At 37.3% G+C, this 22,761-nt stretch overlaps 1 protein-coding gene across 12 annotated transcripts in view; it reads right to left on the reverse strand.

The window, feature by feature from the left end:
• Positions 1-22,761, reverse strand: part of SLIT2 (slit guidance ligand 2) — a 377,791-nt gene that overhangs the window by 18,186 nt on the left and 336,844 nt on the right. For all 12 annotated transcript variants that reach the window (XM_017540559.1, XM_017540557.1, XM_017540558.1 and 9 more), the window contains 4 exons: positions 14,862-14,955; positions 9,079-9,216; positions 8,264-8,504; positions 6,633-6,763 (listed from right to left, as the gene is read on the reverse strand). In XM_017540559.1, coding sequence (XP_017396048.1) covers positions 6,633-6,763; positions 8,264-8,504; positions 9,079-9,216; positions 14,862-14,955 — 604 coding nt within the window. The remainder of the gene's footprint in view (positions 1-6,632; positions 6,764-8,263; positions 8,505-9,078; positions 9,217-14,861; positions 14,956-22,761) is intronic.

Raw genomic sequence — 22,761 nt, forward strand, 5'->3', positions numbered from 1 at the left:
AAAAAAAAAAAAAAAAAAAAAATTCTTGTATATCTCTTTAAGTCAAAAGGAATGGGAAGCCAAATGAGATTAAAGATATCTATGTATACCCATAAGAATTTTTCAGAAGAAAGTTTTACGAAATAGTTTTCAAGTAATATTTTAATCAGTACTTTTAAAACAGATTACTTTGAATAAAATTCACTAAACTAGAAAGCCTCCTCTAAACTTGAACATACTGTAGAGTGAGATGTCAGGCTATAAAATTCCCACTTGGATATCTATTCTTCAGTATTTGGATATCTCAGCAGGAAGAGAATCTATGAATCATCAGCATTACTCATTATCGTGAGCCGACTCTGTGCCAAGCACTATGCTATGTACTTTACATTCATTCAGTTCTCATAACCAAACATGAAAAGCAGATCTAATTGCATTTATTGAGATGAGGAAAATGAAGCACAAAGAAATGAAGCAACTTGCCCAATGTTATAAGCTAGTAAATGGGGTGGCGGTGATCTTTCCATATGGCATATCAAGAATGGCTGAATAAACATCTTAAAAACAAGAAGATCATATAGATTCTGTCTACTGTCTGTCTCCCCAATGAGACTGAGCCTCTCAGATACAGAGATACTCTTTGTTGAGTTTCCTTTGTATTTTTGTTAAAATGTAAGCCTGTAAATTGCACAATGCTATGTAGCCAATCAAACGTAACAATAGGTGACAGAAAGTCCCCTGAATTTGAACACGTTGACTAAATATGAAAACTGATCAATGTATAATAGTCTTGTACACTAGTAAGGTGATTCATCTGATTTCCTCTTTTTTTTTTTTTTTTTTTTTTTTTGAGATGGAGTCTCATTCTGTAGCCCAGGTTGGAGTGCAATGGCATGATCTTGGCTCACTGCAACCTCTGCCTCCTGGTCCCTGTTCAAACAATTCTTCTGCCATGGCCTCCTGAGTACCTGGGATTATAGACACGTGCCACCATGTCCAGCTAATTTTTGTATTTTTAGTAGAGATGGGATTTCGCCATGTTGGCCAACCTGGTCTTGAACTCCTGACCTCGTGATCTGCCCACCTCAGCCTCCCAAAGGGCTGGAATTACAGGCATTAGCCACCACAACCAGCCTAATTTACTCATTTTTAAACAGTAGTTATCTGTGGTTCCAAAGAAGCTGTCTGGTTTGGAAAATGACATTAATATGCATCTAAAAAAAAGCCTATATTTTTCATTAATAACTTTTGTTTTAAAAAGTTTATCTTTTCCTACATGAAAAGAAAGTCACTTTGAAGGACAGCATAGTATTAGCTAACTTAAGAATAAAAATTTAATACTCCAGCCCTGTCTGAGGACCTCTTGCTTAAATTTAGGCTGCCATTCATTTTTCCATTCATTCATGATACTATTTGTCTATACATATATAGACTGATAGGGTTTGGCTGTATCCCCACCCAAATCTCATCTTGAATTGTAGTTCCCATAATTCCCACGTGTTGTGGGAGGGACCCAGTGGGAGATAACTGTGTTATGGGAGTGGTTTCCCCCATACTGTTATTATGGTAGTGTATAAGTCTCAGGAGATGTGATGGTTTTACTGGAGTTTTCCCCTTTCGCTTGGTTCTCAATTCTCTCTTGTCTACCACCATGTAAGGCATTCCTTTCACCTTCTGCTATGATTGTGAGGCCTCCCTAGCCATGTGGAACTGTGAGTCCATTAAACCTTTTTCTTTATAAATTATCCAGTCTCTGGTATGTCTTTATTAGCATTGTGAAGATGGACTAATACAATTATCGAGTCCCTCAATGCTATTCTCTAAGCGCTGTAAAGATTATGCCTGTGTGCCATATTCCAAATCCATTCCCTTGTTAGGCAGCTCATTTCATCTATGTTGTTGGTTGTGGGAAGTAGAAAAGTTCCTTTTTACAGTTTCCTTTCTTGCTAAAGAATAAGTATACTAGTAGCTCTTGTTAAGCCCTATTTTATATAGCTGTTAGACAAGCCATGCCTGCAGGCACCTGGTACATTCTTCATCCTTGTACTTTAACCAAGATATCTGTGTTGAACGTGCTCACAGGCATGTCCCAGCTCTCCATTGCTTTACCTGTTTAGAAAAGTTTTAAGTTGTTAGCCAATCGAATTTTAGTTTAGATTGTAAGGTCTGGCTCAAGCCAACGGAGATCAGACACAGCAGTAAGGATGGCCCCAAATGCATAACGGATACATTTGTGTGTTTTCCTTTGTTCATTGTGCTCTTGTAGCACAATGGCTAGGGAGGGTACCCTTACTGCAGTCCAGGAAGTAAAAACTGTGTTGCTGAAAAATTCTTTGTCTCAGTGCTAATTTTTCTTTGTGGCATCAAGCATCTATTTCCAACACTGGTTAGAGCCCTTCCGCAGTAGGTTGCTGGCAAACATTTAACAACTGGTATTGTAAAAAAGCAAAAACCTGGCTTTGTAGGCTTTGCTGATTTTTTATGGTGGGAATACTCCCAACATGGCTGATTTTAATGTGAGCATCAAGCACGACGTTGACGAACTTGGATATGAGAAGAGACGCAGACAACTAGCTCTCAAAGTATGTATTCCTTTTACACAAGGGGTTCTCAAAGTGCAGTCCCTGGCGTACAAGATTTCCTCGAAACCTGTTAAAAATGCAAATTCTCAGGCCTTCCTGAGACCTACTGAATCAGAAACTAGGGGTGGTGCCCTTAAACCTGTATTTTAACATTTCTTTCAGGTGATTCCAATGTAGGCTTTTGAAAACAACCTTTCTACATAGCTGCCTGTATGCTTGGTGCTGTTAACAGCAGGCATGTCTACAGGAAGCCATGATCTTCTCTCAGGATGTAAGAGATAAGATAAGAAAATGTGCATACTACTTTATTTCTACTGCTAAAAGAATAATTACTACATCTTGGGTTTTCTTAAATACACTTAAAACATGTTAACTACTATCTTAACTTTTAACATACTTGACTGTGTTTTCAAAGAGGCTGTCTGGTTTGGAAAATGACATTAATGTGAATTTAAAGAAAGAAGTACATATTTTTCATTAATAACTTTTGTAAAAAATGTTTCTCCTTACCTAGATTTAAAGAAAGTCTTGTTGAAGGGCAGCAAATTACTAGTATAGACATAATTTCATAAAATAATTGTCTTCATACTGATTTATGTGAAACAACAGTTGACATTTAAAATAAAATTTTTAACCAAAATATCCTATAGGAATAATAACAATGCATTAGTTTCCCCTCATTTTATCAGATTTCATTTTGCTAAAATAAAATCAATTTTCTTCAATGTGGAGAATTAACCAGGCAATTGAAATGATGCACCTGAGGTATACAATTATTTCCATGTGCAGGGCCCAATAACATGTTAAAGAACGTAAAATTTAGAAAACAATGTTTTACCAAAGTAAATTTTATATCACAAAAATTATGGCAATAAAAACGAACTGAAGTGAAAACAAATCAAAATTTGAGAATTTACTTCACCCAGACAAAATATTTATTAGCAACTTATGGGACAGCTGATTGCAACACTGTTATTGATAGATTTTACTATGGAGATGGAGAAGTACTATCTTTCATCAAAGATTTTACATTGTAATAAAGTCCTGGCCCAGGACAGAGGTCGCCTTGCTTGGCATTTTCTGGCATTTAAGAAGAAGGCCAAAAAATTAGCCATAGCAGAGTTAAGAGTTGAGAAAAATTGCAAATTGAAGGAAGGAAAGGAGAGGATTAAGAGTAGATCCACTGCACCTGTGATGCCTTTCAATGAAAGAAGGAATGCGATGGGAACATAGGTTTGGGTGAAGCAAACAAAATGAATTCAGTTTTGGACATTCTGAATTTGTGATACCAATAGCCATCATTGCTTCTTGTTTACCAAGCATTTTGCAAATATTTTATTTGTATCATGTCATACAATTCTTACCGTAATCCCACAGAAAGGACACTATTATTTATTGTCCCATTTGCCAGATGAGGCCCAGAGAGCTGAAGCAATCTGCCCGAGATACATGGTTAATTGATGACTGAGCAGGGACTTAAATCAAGGCAGACTATCTCTAAAGCACTTGCTTTTTTCTGTTATTTCAATTTTATTTTTGAGTGGTAGTGACATTGAAATGGCTCAAAAAATCCAAGTGATACAAAATGGTATTCATGAAGAAGTCTTGTTTCTATTTCTTCTTTTCTATGTCTAGTTTTTCTTTGAGAAAATACAGGAAAATATAAGTGCTTATACCCATCTCCTTTGATACTTGTTCTTTCTCACATTTCCTTCCTGTCTTCCTTTTTTGTTCCTTCGTTGCTTCCTTCCTTTCTTCCTTTTTTCTTATATTATTAATTTTCTTAATATAAAAATAATATATAATTAATATGTATTAATAAAATGTATTATACACATCTATACATCTGAATTCTTGGTAATTATTGCCTCTTTTATTAAAAAATAAGGTCATAGCTTTTCTTGATTGGTGTCATAAACCAAAAACAAAAACTAAATTAAAGCTACATTTGCTCTAGGCCTCACATTTTGTGTCTCTATGAGGTGATCCACCAGCAGAAACATGGGCTTACAGCTCCTAATAAGGAGCAATACGATAGTCCTTTTATAAATGTCACAAGATACACTCCATTCTTTGTTCGGTGAAATGGCAATGAATATAAAATGATAAAATGAAAAAACCTCTTTGTGGTAGGTCCTCGTTAGGATATAATCCCTTGGGTTTCTACAAAGTATATAGAAATATTTTTGGCATAAGTGATATGAATACTAACTTTAATAAGCCAAACGAAAACCTTTACTATGGTTTGAGAATTCTATGCCACACCATTACAAAAAATTAAACTAAAATATATATGTAAACAATGAACCACAAATTTCTGAAATGTTTTTAAGGGCTGAAACACATTGAGGCAAAATAATTGAAGGCCTAGTAATGTCTAAAATCTTGTCACTAATTCATCACCATTTGGAGATAAAATAAGTATTGTATTCAACTTGGAAACCAACAATTATGTGTTTGTTTCCATGCTCCAAATATTCCCACGTGGTGGAGATTTTTGGTGGACAAGTCCACCAAAAAGGACTTATCAAATTCCATTCGTGGCCACAAGTGGCATATACTTTCCCAGAACTATGGTGAAGCATCAAATAAGATGTGAATTCTTTTGAAGCACCTTGATACACATGAGAGTATCAATAACGTGCAGGCCAGTGTCTCCACTTTATGTCATAATCAATGCCTACTCACTTGTTGCCAAGTGTGTTTGACCTACAGATACGTTTTGTTCATCATATATGGTATTAAAAATGCACACTGATATCTAAAGGAGAGAAAACTTTATATTAAAAAAAGCCCAGGTTTCTGTCTTTTTCCTGAAAAATCCAGTGTCTGACAAAAGCTAAGTTCATATTTTCTCCATGGAGAACTGAGTAGATGCAATCCTGTTTTGACAAATATTTACTTTTGGTGCAATCCAGTCACAACCACTTCTTTTATATTGCAACATCAAGGCTATTTATTTGTGATCAAACAATACTTATCTAAAAATTTAGATTTAGATCTTTTACAGAATAAAAGGGTGAGAGCATATTATTTTCTTGCATTTAACCTGTTTAATCATTTATGTTACTTATCTGGAAAAACTGATTATTTAGGAGTTTGTGACCCCTTCTCTAAAGGGTGAATTTCCACATGTAAAAAAATTAATTAGCTAAATGGTCTGCAGGACATTAGGAAATTGGTGTTAGGTTCCAACAGAGGGGCTCTGGTAGTTAGTCTTATGCAAGAAGCACTAAAATTTATACCCACGAACACCATGTCTCCAGTATATCATTAATATCATTACATCATTAGAAAACTTCCAAAACAAACAGTCAAGATGCCCCACGACAAGATTGTATGAATTCACTTGCTTATTCTGTGTAAGTTAAAAATGAGCAGGGGCTGTGTTCCTTAAAGCTCAGGGCAGTGTCTGGCACACAGTAGGTGCTCAATAAACGTGTGAGGTATGACTGGCAACCTGAAGTTACAGTGCTGGGTATCTTCATTTGATTATCTGTAGCTCCCTTCCAATTTTCTTTACCCAACTCTGAGCCCTGTGAAGCTCATGTGCAAGCTACATTACTAGAGTCTGTAGATTCCTTCTTTCCTACCATGCAGTGTGGTCAATGGAGAACACAGACAGGCCATTTTTGGGAAGAAAGAGAGTGAAGTTGTGTATTTCAAAAGCTGATTGTTTCCTTGAGAGCTTACTGCAAACCTCTATTAAAGGTCCCAGCTCCTGGCAGACAAGCCTCTCTACAAAGCCTTTACAAAGCATGAGTTGCTCCGTCCCCTTGATCCTTCAGGCATATGGGTAGCAACAGCTCCCTGCATCCCTGTTTCCAGCCCCAGGTTACTGTACTATCCCAGTCACCTCTTTGTACATAGCAGTCCCCTTACAAATCCCTCCTCAAACTACCCAATTTGGGCATGCCCTCTGTTCCCGCCAGGTCTCTCACTAATACCCTCATCCTAAGTCCTGCTGGAGCCAACCTAGTCTCTCTCCTCCTTATAACAAAATAATAAAGGAGAAGCAGTTCTTCATTAAGCAGTTTTTTTCACCTTTACCCGTAACTAAGAGATCTTCACCTGTAAATGGCAGAAGCCGGGTGAGAGCCGGTGTCATAGCTGGCACGAACACGCCCCCGATACAGTTCTACTGCGATATGGTCTTTGTCACCCTTATACAGGAGGATTCCACTGTCTTCATCGGTGGCAATCTAGTAGAAAGTAACCTTGACATTACTAAGATGTGTAGACAGCCAAACATATTTCATCAGAAAGAGACTGCCAAGTGAGGTGAAGAGGTTTTACTACGGTTTATTTTTTCCTGATGGCTATGAGAAAATAATGTTGAAATTATTACTTGAAAGGTGACTTGTTCTTAAATTGCTTTGTTGCAAATAAATCCATACAGAAACTTAAAAAGAACAATAAGGAATCCTCAAGTAAGCATGCTGGATATGTTTAGAACTTTCTTTGCTGGAGATTTTCACTAACTTACTCTTTTTGCTCCTGTTTTTATTTACAGCAGCTGTGAAAATGACTACATTGTCAAGGATGGATTTTTATATTCCCACATTAAAAAAAGATTCTTCACAGTTATGCCATGTGTAGGGAGAAATCTTTGTTTTTATCCTGTTCTTCATCCCTGTTTGGCTTTTAAAGGATTAATAGGTAAGTTAAGACTTAAGCCCCAACCTCACTGTGTAGTTCTCATAACAATATGGTGGGATAAACACTGGAAGGTAGAGACTCATGCCTTCCAGGATTCTCTTCTTCCTCATCTCAAAAGGACCCTCTGCCCCTCACTTGAATATCAGGGTAAAACAGAAAACAAAGGGGGGGTTGGCATCTACAGGAAATTGGCTAAGTCATTTATCAGATAAAACAAATATGTAGACCTAATTCGCCCCATGTACACTATATTTATTTATCCCTAATCTACTGCAGCTTCTTCCATAGGGATAGAAATGACTTGATCAAAGGTACACAGTGAGTTGGTGGGAAGAGTTAAAATTTGAGTTTGTTAATTTCATGTCAATTCTTCGCAGGTCTGGGTGAAGAGTTAAAAGGTGCTGGTTGGCCAGGCACGGTGGCTCACACCTGTAATCCCAGCACTTGGGGAGGCTGAGGCAGGTAGGTCACATGAGGCCAGGAGTTTGAGACCATCCTGGCCAACATGGTGAACTCCTGTCTCTACTACTAAAGCAGGAGAATCGCTCAAACCTGGGAGACATTGGTTGTGGTAAGCCTGAGATCGTGCCACTGCACTCCAGCCTGGCAACAAAGCAAGACTGCAATTAAAAAAAAAAAAAAAAAAAAAAAAAAAGTGTTGGTTGAATTCAGGTGCTCTTTCTCAGCTGCACTCTTCCTGGCTGCAGATTTCCTAAGAAAAGCACCTCCCTGTGCAGAGGCTGAACTGCAGAGTCATAAAAGTAAATGAATAAAACCTTTGCCTGTGCACAAAACAAAAAGACATATTTGTTTTTACTGTCTGCTTATCAAGTAATGAATAAAAGTATTTGGTTTTCATTTTGTCTTGAAAACACAAATGTTGAAGAGCATAATTACTAACGCTGTCCACACAAGGAGCATTTTCTGTTTTTAACTGTCTATTTAAGACATACGATCAATCATTCACAAGCTACCGCAAATGTTTATTCTTTGAAGCTGAATTTTAAGATCGAATCACCTCTTGATAGAGAGAGCTCTCTTACCTGAAGTGTGATGTTTGTCTGAGGCCGAACCTTGGCCGAAGGAATCTGAAGGTAAGACTCTTTGTTGATAAAATTCACACTGACCAATTTTTCACACTTTTCTCCCTGATAGCCAGGCAAACACTGACATATTGGCTCATTTATTCTGATGATGCACTGAGCTCCATTCTGACAATCAAAATTATCACAGGGGCTGGTACGAGGGAGGACCATGGGGGGAGAAAACTCACAGAACAAGCCACTGAAGAATAAAGAGAAAAAAATATGTTAATACCATTTTACCTAATTGCCAATCTGAATTGAGACCTGTATGACCTAACTCTATATTATAAATGTGCATTTCTTTGTTTTTCCAGTTTTCAAATATTCTTAACTATTAATCAAAATCATCATTGTGCTGTACAATAGATATTCCAAATTTACTCATCCTGTCTAAATGACACTTTGTACATTTTGACCAACATCTCCCCAGACGTCATCCCTCTCCCCTCCTCCCTGGTAACCATCATTCTATCCTTTGCTTCTATAAGTTCTACTTTTTGTCTTAGAGTTTTTTAATTTTAATTTTGGTGGGTACCTAGTAAGTGTATACACTGATGAGGGACAAGAGGTATTTTGATACAGGCATGCAATGCATAATAATCACATTATGTAAAATGGGGTATCCATCTCTCAAGTATTCATCCTTTGTGTTACATACAATCCAGTTATACTCTTAATTATTTTAAAGCATACCATTATGCTATTACTGACTACAGTCACCCTGTTGTGCTAGGTTTTATTGAATACCAGGTCTTATTCATTTCTGCTTTTACCTGTAACCTTCGGGGCAGATGCACGTATAGCCATTCACTGCATCTGTGCAGTGGGCTCCGTTTTTACACTTGTTGTCCTGGCAGTCGTCAAAATCAACGTCGCAGTGTTCACCTATGTATCCTGGTGTGCAGTCACATCTGTTTGAACAAGCAGGTAATGGTTTCAAACCCAACGGAGCCAAAATAAGTAAACCAGGCATTTTATCTAGACACAATGACACCATCTTTAAAATTCTTACTTACAGTAGGCTCATAGATCCCCAACATTAGTGGAAGCCTAGAAATTAGAAATGTTCTGCAGCGTATTCCATGTTCTATCACTGTGAGCTACCAGAGAAATAGTGATTTTATCTCCTTGATGATAGTGAGCAACCACAGTACAAATAAGAACAGGATAAAGCAGAAGCCTAATTCCCTCCCTCTCTCTCCTTCCTCTTCCTTCCTTTCTTTCTCTCCATTTTGTTTGCTTATAGTGCTCTATATTTTCAGTTTGGCCTAATTCATTTGATCATTGAGATTATGGAAGAGCTATGTTGTAAAATTTTCTGGGAATATTAAACATATTTTTAAAAAATGTTTAACATTTTTAATTTTACAACAGAGACTAGATACATCAGAACAAAGTATTATTTTAAGAAAAGCAAATATAAATAACCTAATTCACAATGAATCCAGATAATAATGACAGAAGAACAGGAATGACAAAATGGGTTGGGATAGAGGAACTGGTACAAAATTCACGGGGCCAATCCCACTGACAGTTTTCGGTCTGTTCGCCATGGTGGTAAAGGGTCTTGGCTGCACTGATGGTGAAGAACCAGGAGTAATTGTACAGCTGACATCCACTGCACACTTTTTTCTCTGGCCCTGCTCTAACCACCTGGCATCAATGGATTCACTGAATCCTCTCCATCGTCCTGTGACATTGGTAGTTTTATTTCACCCAGTATACAGGTGAGGAAACTAAGGAACACGGAGGTAAAGTACTTTGCCCCAGAACATTCAACTTCTAGGTGCCACGGCCAGGAATCAAGCTCAAGCAATCTGACAAGAAAGCTTGTATTTCTAACCCCTGCACTATGCTGTTGGCTAATTAATTCCACAGGCTCCTTTTCAACCTGTGCTTCTCTAGTGCTGACCACCGGGATCTCTAGTTATGATACCAAGGATGCAGGACTTGATAACTGCGTGAAGAAAGGCAGTGTGGCAGGTGCAGCCGTGTTCAAACTGCACTGCAGACCTACAGGGGTCCATGGAACCCCTACAGGTATGGCCATAAAGGAGGAGGGGCTTCTGGAAGCCTCCCTCTACCCTTCCACCATTTCCTCAACACTCTACTGTTGTGATTTATTAGGTTTATACATTGGCTTCCAAGAGTGTTTGTGTTTTGAGTTTAAGAGAGAGTTCACTGACTATATATATATATATATATATATGCACACACACACACACACACACACACATATATATATAAATATGTATATATATGTATGTGTATATGTATGTGTGTATATTTGTATATATCAGAAAACTATAACTTACCTCTGCAGAATTCGGGCTTTGTAGGTATACAGAACTGTGTTTGTGCCCTGATTTCATTGTTTTGTTTTTTTTTTTTGAGATGGAGTATCACTGTGTCCCCCAGGCTGGAGTGCAGTGGCACAATTATATCCTGGCTTCATTCTTAAGTGTATGTTATCAACTTCATTTCAGATTTATTATGGTATAATTGAAAACTAAAATCATTATATTTTAAAGATATACATGGTGATATTTTATACATACATGCATTGTGAAATAATTATCACAGTCTAGCTAATTAACATATCCATCACCTCACATAGTTGCCTTTTTTCTTCTGTGGTGAAAATATTTCACATCTGCTCTCTTAGCAAATTTCAAGTATATAATACAGTATTATTAACTACAGTCACCATGCTGTGATATCAGGTCTCTAGAACTCATTTTTCATCTTCTAACTGAAAATGTATGCCACTAACCAACATCCTCTCATCTTCACCCCAATGCCTGGTAACCGCCCTTCTAATTTGTTTTTCTATAAGTTTGACATTTTAAAATTCCACCTATAAGTGAGATCATCCAGTATTTGTCTTACTATGTCTGGCTTATTTCACTTAGCATAAGGTGTACATAATCTTGACTAAATTACCTAATCTCTGTAAGTGTTCTTTTCCTCATCTTCAACATGTATATAATTCCACCTCACCCGTTTAAAGATTAAACGTAACTACGTGTAAAGTAATTAGTATACTTTTTATATATGATGCGTGATCTATAAATGTGTTTTAGAATAATTCTCTACATACATCTTTATAATTCTATGAAAGTTTTTAGGGTTTAGCCTGTACTAATTATCCATTTTTGTATTTCAAAGCTATTAGTATTTGAAGTAAAGATAATTAAAAACACCCAAGTGAACGTGGCATTACTGAATGTTAAAGGTTTTGTCTGAAAATGCAAAATCAGGATTTGTGAGTTACTGGAGAGTGGTTGAATTAAAACAAATGGGAGTATATAGCCTCTAAGAGTAGCAAACAGACTTTCAGCTCTGAATGTATGAATTAAGAAATAAAATGAGCTCACTGCATAAGCATGCTTGCTTTTCAGCCAGTTGGTTTTAATGCTAAATCATAACAAAGCAAAGTAAACAAGTCTGAAGTTAAATCGACCCTAAGTGGCCATATACATTCTCAAATAGATGGACAAGGCCCGAGAAGAGAACTTCCATCAATGTCAATGCGAGCAGAGCCGTTGAAGTGCCAAGCATTAAAAGAAAGAAGAAATGCTTTGAAACACTCTGAATTATTTATCTGAAAAAAGAAATCAAAGTGAAAGATAAGAGAACCACACATCCACCACAGTGGCTGTCTAAGAGCTATTCTATATTCTCTTCTCTCCAAATACTATTTTTCAAGACCATGAGAGCTTGGAGCTACATTATGTCCAACATTTTTGTCTTTCTTTCGCTCCTTAGACTGAGTTTCAAAACAGAAAGAAAAAATTTAAATAAGAATTCCTTAGTTTGTATTATCAGTAAAACCTATCACATTCCTTCAACTCTATTATTTGAGAGGAGCGAGGAAGAAGCATAGAATATAAAACACACTGTTTAGAAGCCCAAAAGCCGGCTACATAAGATGCATGTTTGAAAATACTGCTTATGGTGTATCATAGTCTAAAAATACCTCAAAGCAATTTGGGAGATTTATGAGGTATATAATAAAGCAGTAGAAGTAAAACCAGTTCTGTTAGCTTAGTAATAAGAAAATGAAGTTGAAGTAGCATAGTATAACTAGTCTAAACAACATTTGTCAGTAGAGATTTTCTTTAGCAGTTTCACATCATTCACAAAATTTAAGTCTATTTTCTTTCTGCAGCTACCTTTCCCACAATGTGCAATCATTTATAAGTCAGGAGTACGAGCACACACACTAACTTAACCCGTTTTCTGCTAAACACACATACAGCTATGAAACAAGCTCACGAATCATGACTGAAAAGAGTGGGTTTCCAATCAGTTAGTTCATAACGCAGCAAAATGCACATTTAAGAGTGTCCAATCTATTTGATAGTGAAAGGAGATATTTAATTAAGGATTAGTCTTTTTGCAGACAAACTCACTTATTTTTTAGTGGTTTCAATTAAGTCTTACTAACACTTTATATCATATTTACAATGCATAAAGTCTTGTGAAATCTGTTCAGCAGATGAGAAGTTCTGGAAAATTTGCCTTACTGGCTAATTTCTTTAAGAAATGATATTTATTATGTAAGTGATGTGTTTTCAATTTGCCAAATTAAATTGTGAGCGTACCATTGACATGAAGACTAAAAACAACTTACCTAGAGTGTTTGGTTGAATAAAATATAATGTAGAATTTTGTATAAAGTGAAAATGAAATAACATTGGGTTTTTGCATAGGGTTGTAAACTAAAATATAATGCAAAATAGAATCAAATTTATTATTTCCTTTTTTGAAAAGACATTGTAGGGAATCTGGAGGTGCTACAACTGTATCTACGTGTTCTACGGTTTTGGATTTTAAACCAAATTAAAGTAAAAGCACATTGTCAAAAGAAAGCTTGAGAATAAATATTTAATTTAGTTTGATATTTGAGAAGCAGTGAAAATCTGGCGATTCTGACCCCACTCTCCCACCCAACTTAAAATATCTGATAATCTGTTCAGTAAGTATAAATATCTTAGCAATCCAGTTCAAATCCCATCTTCTCTTATAAAATTCATCCTGACCTGAGTGATTGTTAATTCTCTGAATCCTATGGCAATTGAGCTTGGGTCATTTCACTAAGAAGATGAAGTAAGTGAAGGTGAATTGCTATAAAGGACTACGAAATCATAAGATGGTATTATTACCATGTGCTCTGGCCATGGCAGGCACTCAGTAAATATTGCTTGAAGTAACAACAATGCTGTTTGCTAGTTGTCCGAAGTAAGCACAGCTCAATTCCTGTACCAGACTGTGTAATTCCTAAGAATCCAGCTTATTTGCTATACAAAAGCAACTGTAATGTTAATAAACTATAAAACTCTTATGGGTAACACATAGTAAAAAAAATCACCCAACTGGAAAGTATAAATCCTAGCTCTAGCTCTGCCAATAAATAATCTTAAGATCTCTGGACAGTCAGCTAACCTCTGTGAGCCATGGTTTCCTCATGTTTAAAATGAAGAATTTGGACTAGATGATCTCTCAACTACTGCCAGCTCTAAAGAGAGAAGTTGCTGGTGAAAGACCCTTAAACTATTTCAGGATGGTAGCAAAGGAACCACATAATTTGATAGCAAACATTTCAGGAATATCGCTGGGGAGGAAAAACGAAGTGATTTTTGAAGTTCTGTGTTCACTTGAAGTTGTACACTATGCATGGTTATAATGCTTTATCACCTCATGCGAAAAATATTGAAGATGGAAAAGGAACTATCAATAGTTACAGTGACCCTCACAGGCATTGCCTGGGACTCTCTGGGTCAGCCTGAGACATATGGTCACTCTATCTTTCTCACCTTGGAGAGTGAAATTATTGTTTCTGACTATAACATCTTCAGTTCCATTAAAATCAAATTCTCTATTTTACCACAGACTTACCTTCAGATAATGAAGTATCTGAAAGATATTACAAATGTCACTGGATGGGCCTTCAAATAAATTTAGGCAAGTATTTTCAAAGGCTGTGTCATAAGTGACTTCACACAAAAGAAATCATGGATGAAAAGAAAATACTTCTTCTTTTGTTTATTTATTTATTTGTTTATTTGTTTATTTTTTTTGAGATGGAGTCTCACTCTGTCACCCAGGTTGGAATGCAATGGCAAAGTCTCAGCTCACTGCACCCTCTGCCGCCCGGGTTCAAGCGATTCTCCCACCTCAGCCTCCTGAGTAGCTGGGACTACATGCGTGCGTCACCACACCCAGCCAATTTTTGTATTTTTAGTAGAGATGGGGTTTCACTATGTTGGCCAGGATGGTCTTGACTTCTTGACCTTGTGATCGTCCTGCCTTGGTCTCCTAAAGTGCTGGGATTACAGGCACGAGCCATCATGTCTGGCCTTCATTTTTCTTTAGTGTACTAAACAGAAAGTCTATACTGTATATGGACAATTAAAAAATTTCAAGGATACTAGTGAGTAGGTTCCTTTAATCCTGAGCAGAGGTGTGAAGCCAAGGATGAAGGAGAAGAAGGGCTCCTCAAATAACGCATCCCCTACCTTGACCGTGAGCCAAAAGGCAACTTTTGACTTACTTGAATCCCTTTGGAGTTAGGATGCACTTGGAGTCATGCTGGCAAGGGTTCAGGTCCTGGGCACAGAAGTCCAGCTTCTCCTCACAAAGCTCACCTGCAACATGGCAAACAGCTTTCGCTCATAAAAAAAGGTCAACAGGCTTCCTGCCAGCACACTGTGTCATTGTCATGGGTCTTAGAGGTTAGGGCAGCTTTTGATTTAAAACGAAACAAAGCAACAAACCCAAAACCAAAGCCACAAGGCATGGGGCCAGATGTTCCATTATCCAGTTCTGGTTCTGCTGCTAAATAGTGTTGTGATTTTGGACAACAGGATTATTGTGATTTGTGACTAATATGGTCCCCTTCCAAATAGATTACAGGAATTGGGAAAAGGAAATCTGAATGCTTTTCATTCCTGTTGTTTATTTTGATTTTTTCTTCTTGATATATAGTATAGACCCAAAGGATAAATGAATAGCTAATGATTATTCACAAACTGAATGCACTCAGGTCACCAGCACCCACATCCAGAAACACACCAGGTACCAGCATCCCAGACGCCTTTCCCGCCATCCCCGCGAAGAGGACCATTATCAAGACAAGACCATCAATAGGCTAGCTGTGACTGTTTTTGAGCTTGACATAAAAGAAATTATTCCATATGTGCCCTTTTTTGCCTGGCTTATTCTATAGTTTTATGTTTGAAAAAAAAAATTCTCAAATCTTCCTAGTCTCTAGTCTTAAAAGTTTAAAAGAAAAACACTTTGTTTCTGTCTTATGAATCATTTCCGCAGCTCAACAGAATACTTCTTAGGGCCACATCCTCCGAGATATAAAGAAAAAGTAAAAGGAGAATCAATCCAGAGAGAGAGAGCATATACTTTTTCTAGGAAAGTCGGCTAGCTCATGAAATAGAACTTCTATCAACAAATGAGAGCTGAAGGCATAACCACGCAGATTCTAGGTGCACTTTGTTGAATCACATGACTGATAATTTCTTTTGAAAATTTCTTCTGTTACAAATAACATGGTTATTATTTCAGATATATTAGACCAAATGTAATTTTCATTTAGAGGACTTTTCCAATCGTTGTGTAAGGTGTTAAGGTGACTGGAAAGGTATTCATATATATAATATATATTAACTTACATAATACACTGTAAGTTCTTTTTACCTTTTCTACTTCTACTTTTGAATTGTTTTATATGCAACAAGTGGACAAATAAAATGACATATCTATAGGCAGCTGTTCATTTCCGGGAAACTACTAAAACTATCATTTGTAACAGCACTGGTTAAAATTTCAGGAGTGTGCACCTTGTAACAGCACCCCTTTGTTACAAAATGATCCTTTTAAAGTATTATACCACTAGTGGGTAGAAATCATTGCTTGACAACGAAATGTGGCATATTATTTAGGCTTTGAGGGCTTTTTCCATGATGCAAATTAATAAATGTATTCATCTAGTTATTATATCAATCTGGTATATGATGTTAGTTTTTATCTGTCTCTTAAAAAGAGCTAATTGCACTGAAAGTCTCATAAAGTTCTGCAAGTTTTCTGGGATACAAACGATTTTTAGCAACATATGAAGATGAGCTATTTTTAAACAGGTTTTATTTAAAGCTTGCAAGTTCAATTAGTATTACCCTAAGTTGGATACCTTGTTGAAATGCATTCATCATATTTTATCAGCTTACTATGATGAAATCACTTTCAGTTTCGAATCAAATCTATCTGATGGATATAGTAGTATCTATCCAAGAGAGTTTGTAAAAAGCGATGGTAAAGAAGGGCCATTTGAGATACATAATAAATGCCACTTTATATATTTTTTACTTTATACCTTAATTAAAATTTGTTTTAAAATTATAATAAAGGGAAATGTTTTATTCCTTATTTACTCTGATACATTCCAACCCAATTCATCCAATCTGAGTCACAGTCCATGAGGATTTACTATATGATGTTGTTCTAGAGATGCTGGAGGTACAAGGGTGAATGTAATGGATTCCGCACCTAATCTGTTCCCAATCTACCAGCAGAGAAACTCTGAGCTAGGAAAGAACAGAGACAGTGAATTTCATCTCTAAAAAAATAAAACCGAGAATTGAGCCTTGTCTACAAGGAATTTCTCCATAGACTTGATAACAGAAAGGAGTGAACCAGGACAAAGTTCTAAGAAACTGTTAGCTAATCACATTGTTAAATCTCCAAACAACAGCTTTAAGACTAGGCATGCCAACTTGAACATATAAAACTACAACAATGTCAAGTATTCCTTATCTCTATAAAAGTAGCAAAATAGCAATGATCATCATTAAAGAGATGGTACATGATACTTCTCTGTGACCTTTGCATAGCTATACACCTGACTTTAGTAAGATAGGTTGATGACTTAAAAATGATTTGATTTTTGGCCAGGTGCAGTGGTTCACACCTGTAATCCCAGCACTTTGGGAGGCCGAGGCAGGTGGATTGTCTGAGGTCAGGAGTTCGAGACCAGCCTTGCCAACATGGTGAAACCCTGTCCCCACTAAAAATACAAAAATTAGCTGGGCGTGGTGGCAGGTGCTTGTAATCCCAGCTACTCAGGAGCCTGAGGCAGGAGAATCACTTGAACCCAGGAGGTGGAGGGTGACAAGAGTGAGACTTCTCCCCCCCCCAAAAAAAAAAGATTTGATTTTATTTATCATCACCAAACATTATAAGGCCAACAAATATTACAAAAACATTTTCTGCATCCCATTACTGCCCAACTTGCTTTTAAAGACTAATCTTCCACCCTACATTCATATCACCTGGGCTAATGGTTTCTCCTTTTGCTTTAATAACATCCTTTCATAATTCTGTTGTCACTTTTCTCATCCATTATATGTCCCTTTTTTATGGAATCATGCCAGATCTTTTCAACTATTTCTTATCTACCTCTAATTTTATATTGTGTTTGATTATGCCTATCTTCTGGCATATATATTGTATACATTTGTTTATGTACTTAATGAGCATTTATATCATGCTTAATACCATATGTCAGACAGTTTTAGACATTGTATAAATATACGGTCACTTAATATTAATTACAATCATATAAGGTAAAGTTTTTGGGTTGCACTTTTATGTGTGCATTTTGTATTACCTGTGTTTATCTGATTCCCTTTCCTTGACTGTAAAATCACTAAGGGCAGAACCCTTGCCACATCCACTTTTGTGCTTTTTCTGGAGTGTGGCATGCTGACACACTCAAACAATAGTTATTAAAAGGAAGAATCATGCTTTTTAAGACTTTTTAAGGCAAGAGCTCTATCTTGTTGACCTGTAATCAACTTGGATTTCATTTTAGCCTTTAGAAATGTGTTTAATTTTTTATTTAATTACTCACTCATGATTAGTAATAACATAGCTTATGCTATTCTCTTTAAACATTACTGCAAATTTTCCCTGACTAAATATTGACATAAATGTTTTTACTGGACTGTTTCTTTAATTTTCCTTAATTATACTGGATTCTGCTATACTTGAGGGTAAGGCAGCTTTCAAAACAGGGCAACAGTGGTGAGATTCAGGAACTCAAAATAAGATGGGAAACTTAGCAAGCTCGTTACACAAATACTGGACCGCATATCTACCTCTCAACCAGTAAGAGGAAATTGGACAGCTAAAAGCTGCATTGGCTTTCCGGGAAGAATAGAGATAAAATGACTAACATTAGTGAGCTAATGTATTTTTAGTTACTAATATTGAAAAGTTCCCCCAAACCTCACAATATTATGAGGACATGATGCCATTTTTACTTGGTTTTTATTTTTGCTGTAAGGGTAGTTAGAGCTAGTGCTGAGTTAGTGGAAAAATAATGAAAAATAGGGGAATTGAGTTTGCTTTTGTGATGGCTCAGGGCCTGAGATAATACTATCAAAGGCTGCCTCCCTTCTGGAGATGATAAAGTGTGAGGTGACAAAAAGGGAAACTGAAAATATTCTTTATTCAACTATACAGAGTTAGTGTTGTAATTGATTACCTTATAAGCAGGCCTTAATAGGTTTAAACTGACATCAAGAAAGATAAGTCAATCCATTGGAGTGGTTTAGGGCAATGTGGTTGAATATAGGGTAAATGCTGGTGCCCATGAGCCTCTTAAGAGATGGAAGCCTAGACAAGCCTTGACTCCATGACCTGGCTTCAACCCATTTCTCTAAAGGAAACCCTATTTATTTATTTTTGGCCATGGACCCTTAAAATTTCCCAATAGTGTAGAACACAAGCATTGCCTGGCATTTGTGATTTCACTTTTGATCAAATGAGCTAACTAGTTTTCACTTTGATTCTAGTTTTCATCTCTTGTTGATAAGAAGTTAAAGCATTCTGAGTGTATGTATATATGTTGGTTGTGTATGTTTTGGAAAGAGTGGCCAATCAGGAGTCTATGGTTACCTCTTCAGGATAAGAGAGGTTAGTAAATAACTTAATATAACTGGTAATAAATATTGCTAGCAACCAATATGGGGATGGCAGAACTTTCTCAGAAAAAGTGCCACATCCTGTGAACTGAGGAATCTTTTTGTTACAGAGGTTTTTTTTTTTTTTTTTTTTTTTTTTTTTTTTTTTTTTTTTTTTTTTTTTTTTTTTTTTTTTTTTTTTTTTTTTTTTTTTTTTTTTTTTTTTTTTTTTTTAGATGAAGTCTTGCTCTGGAGTGCAGTGGCATGATTTTGGCTCACTGTAACCTCTGCCTTCCAGGCTCAAGCAATTTTCCTGTTTCAGCCTCCCTAGTAGCTGAAATTACATGTACCCACCATCATGCCCAGCTATTTTTTGTACTTTTAGTAGAGACAGGGTTTCACCATGTTGGCCAGGTTTGTCTCAAACTCCTGGGCTCAAGTGATCCTCCTGCCTTGGCTTCCTAAAGTGCTGGGATTACAGGTGTGAGTCACCAGATACAGAGTTTTGTCTATTTCTTAGATCACCTCCTGCGGATTTTGTCTGTCGGGTATGTATGACACACAGCAGGACTAGAAATGACCTACAGTAGCACTATTACAACTTGTGAAAGAGCACACCAAACGTGATACCCACTCTTCTAAAAGTGAATGATTTTTCAGATGCACTCTTGAAGAGGAGATAAAATGCTACTTACTGAACATCTGTGAAGGTGTTTCTTCTAAAAAATGTCATGGAGTGTTAATGTGCCCATTCATCCTGGCTTGCACAATAGTCAGGGTTTACACCTGTTGTCCCAAGGTAACAGTCAATAGTGTCCCTGGGCACTCACATAACTACCCTGATTTGGATGATAAATGTTGTGGTCACCTTCTAGGTGGAACAGTAAAAGCTGGAGCATCAGAGTTGACAATATTCTGGAGTGAAGAGTGAATCAGCATAAAGAGACCCCAGGGAGGAACTGTTCTTGTTGAGGAAAATGACATTTGCTTAGTTGTGTTACTGTCTGAGATGGCCTTCTGCAATTGTATTCAATACACAACAGTTGACTGGTTATAGAATATTTTATTGTTCTCGGCCTCAATTCATCTGTAAACTAAGGCTCTGGAATTAAAGATATGTAAAGTCAACTGTGGCTCTAAAATATCCCTTTTCTTTGATAAAAAGGAAAATGCTTCTGAAGATATGTTTAATGCAGACAGCAAGCTACCAGAGGGAGTATCACGCTTTGCTATACAAAACAACATTATTGCATTCAACAGTAAAAATAAAGTGTCAGCGTGTGTTCAGAGCCCCCTGTGGTACCAATATTGTGAGTATTATTGCAATGAGGCAGAAACATCAATGCACATTGATAGTTTTTATGAGAACTAGTACCTGGAGTTTGGCTTGACCCTCTGTTTCATTTTAGATCTATGAACCTAACTTTGTTTTTTTTTTGTTTTGTTTTTTTAGATGGAGTCTTGCTCTGTTGCCAAGTTGGAGTGCAGGGATGCAGTCTTGGCTCACTGCAAACTTCACCTCCCGGGTTCAAGTGATTCTCCTGCCTCAGCCTCCCGAGTAGCTGGGACTACAGGTGCATGCCACCACACTCAGCTAATTTTTGTATTTTTAGCAGAGACAGAGTTTCACCATGTTGGCCAGGATGGTCTTGATCTCTTGACCTCATGATCCACCCACCATGGCCTCCCAAAGTGCTGGTATTACAGGCGTGAGACACCGTGTCCAGCCCAAAGCTAACTTTTTAACACTCCTTCCTCGTTAAGCACAAATGGGCCTTTCCTATTACCTTCATTTGTACTTCCTTCCTAAAATCTTAAGTTGTGTTTTTCTTTAAATTTGTTATCATACCTACTGAAATAGTTTCAGAGCTCTTCTACAAAGTTCTTCCCTGATACTTACAGAGTGATCTGCCTATGGCTTTTTCAAATAATTATAATGGCAAATCAGATTTTTAACATCACCATATATTTTGAGTCCCACCTATGTATGGGGACCTGTATCAATGCTAGAAATATAACGGTAAACAACAACAACAACAAACTATTCCTATTTTCATGGGGTATATGTGTGAGAGGAGGAGGAGAAAGACATTAATTCAAAAATTTCCCAAGTACAGTCGTCTCCCTTCATCAGCAGTTTTGTTTTTTGTGGTTTCAATTACCCACTCTTAACAGCGGCCAAAAAATACTAAATGGGAAATTCCAGAAACAATTCCTGAGTCTTGAATTGCATGCCATTCTGAGTAGCTTGGTGAAATCTTGTGCCATTCCACTCCATCCCACCTGGCACGTGAATCATCTCTATCCAGAGTATCTGGCTGGAGAAGCCTCTTGCCCATCAGTCACTTGCAAGCCGTCTCAGTTATCAAATCTATTGTTGTGGTATTGCAGTCCTCCTGTTTAAGGAAACTTTATTTTACTTAATAATGGCCCCAAAGTGCAAGAGTAGTGATGTCGGTAATTTGAACATGCCAAAGAGAACTTTCAAGTGCTTCCTTTAAGTGAAAAGGTGAAAGTTCTTAGTAAGGAAAGAGAAAAATTGTATGCTGAGGTTGCTAAGATCTACGGTAAAAATGAATCTCCTAACTCTGCAAAATTATATAGAAGGAAAAAAGAAATTCATACTAGTTTTGCTGTCATACCTCAAACTGCAAAAGTTACAACCAGTGTGTATGTTAAGGGCTTAGTTGGGATGGAGAAGGCATTCAGTTTGTGAGTTGAAAGACATTAACAGAAACATGTTCTGATTGACAGCAACTGGCTTCAGTACTATGTGTGGTTTCAGGCATCTACTGGGGGTCTTGGAATGTATCATCTGCAGCTAATGTGGGGACAGCTCTATGTATAAAATTGCCTCTGTGCTGAATGCTAAGCAGGAACATTTTCTGGGGCTCTAGAAAGGGGACTGTTTCCTCTGAAGAAGGACAGAGTTTCTTCTGAAGATTTGAGAGTTGAAGCAAGGGTGAAGTGGAGAATGAAGAGCTCAGACAGAGGCTTCTGCAGGAGGCAGCATGAAGAACAGGAGCCCTGAGAGATGGGGAATGAGCCTGCGAAAACATGGGGCCAGAGGAGTCACAGAGGTTGGCGGGGCTACAGGGTTGAAGGTCTTAATTCTATGAATAATGGGCTACCACTGAAAGGTCTTGAGTTGGGGCATAGTCAGATGACATCTGCACTTTGAAAAGAGCACTCTGGGCATGGTGGCTTATGCCTGTAATCCTAGTACTTTGGGAGGCCGAGGTGGGCAGATCACCTGAGGTCAGGAGTTTGAGACCGGCCTGGCCAACATGGTGAAACCTCATCTCTACTGAAAATACAAAAATTAGCCAGTCATGGTGACTGGTACCTATAATCCCAGCTACTCGGGAGGCTGGGTCAGGATAATTGCTTGAACCCAGGAGGCAGAGGTTGCAGTGAGCCAAGATCACGCCACTGCACTACTCCAGACTGGGCAACAAAGAACAAAACTGTCTCACAAAA

Source organism: Cebus imitator, unplaced genomic scaffold (genome assembly GCF_001604975.1).
Source record: "Cebus imitator isolate Cc_AM_T3 unplaced genomic scaffold, Cebus_imitator-1.0 Scaffold127, whole genome shotgun sequence".
Lineage (NCBI taxonomy): Eukaryota > Metazoa > Chordata > Mammalia > Primates > Cebidae > Cebus > Cebus imitator.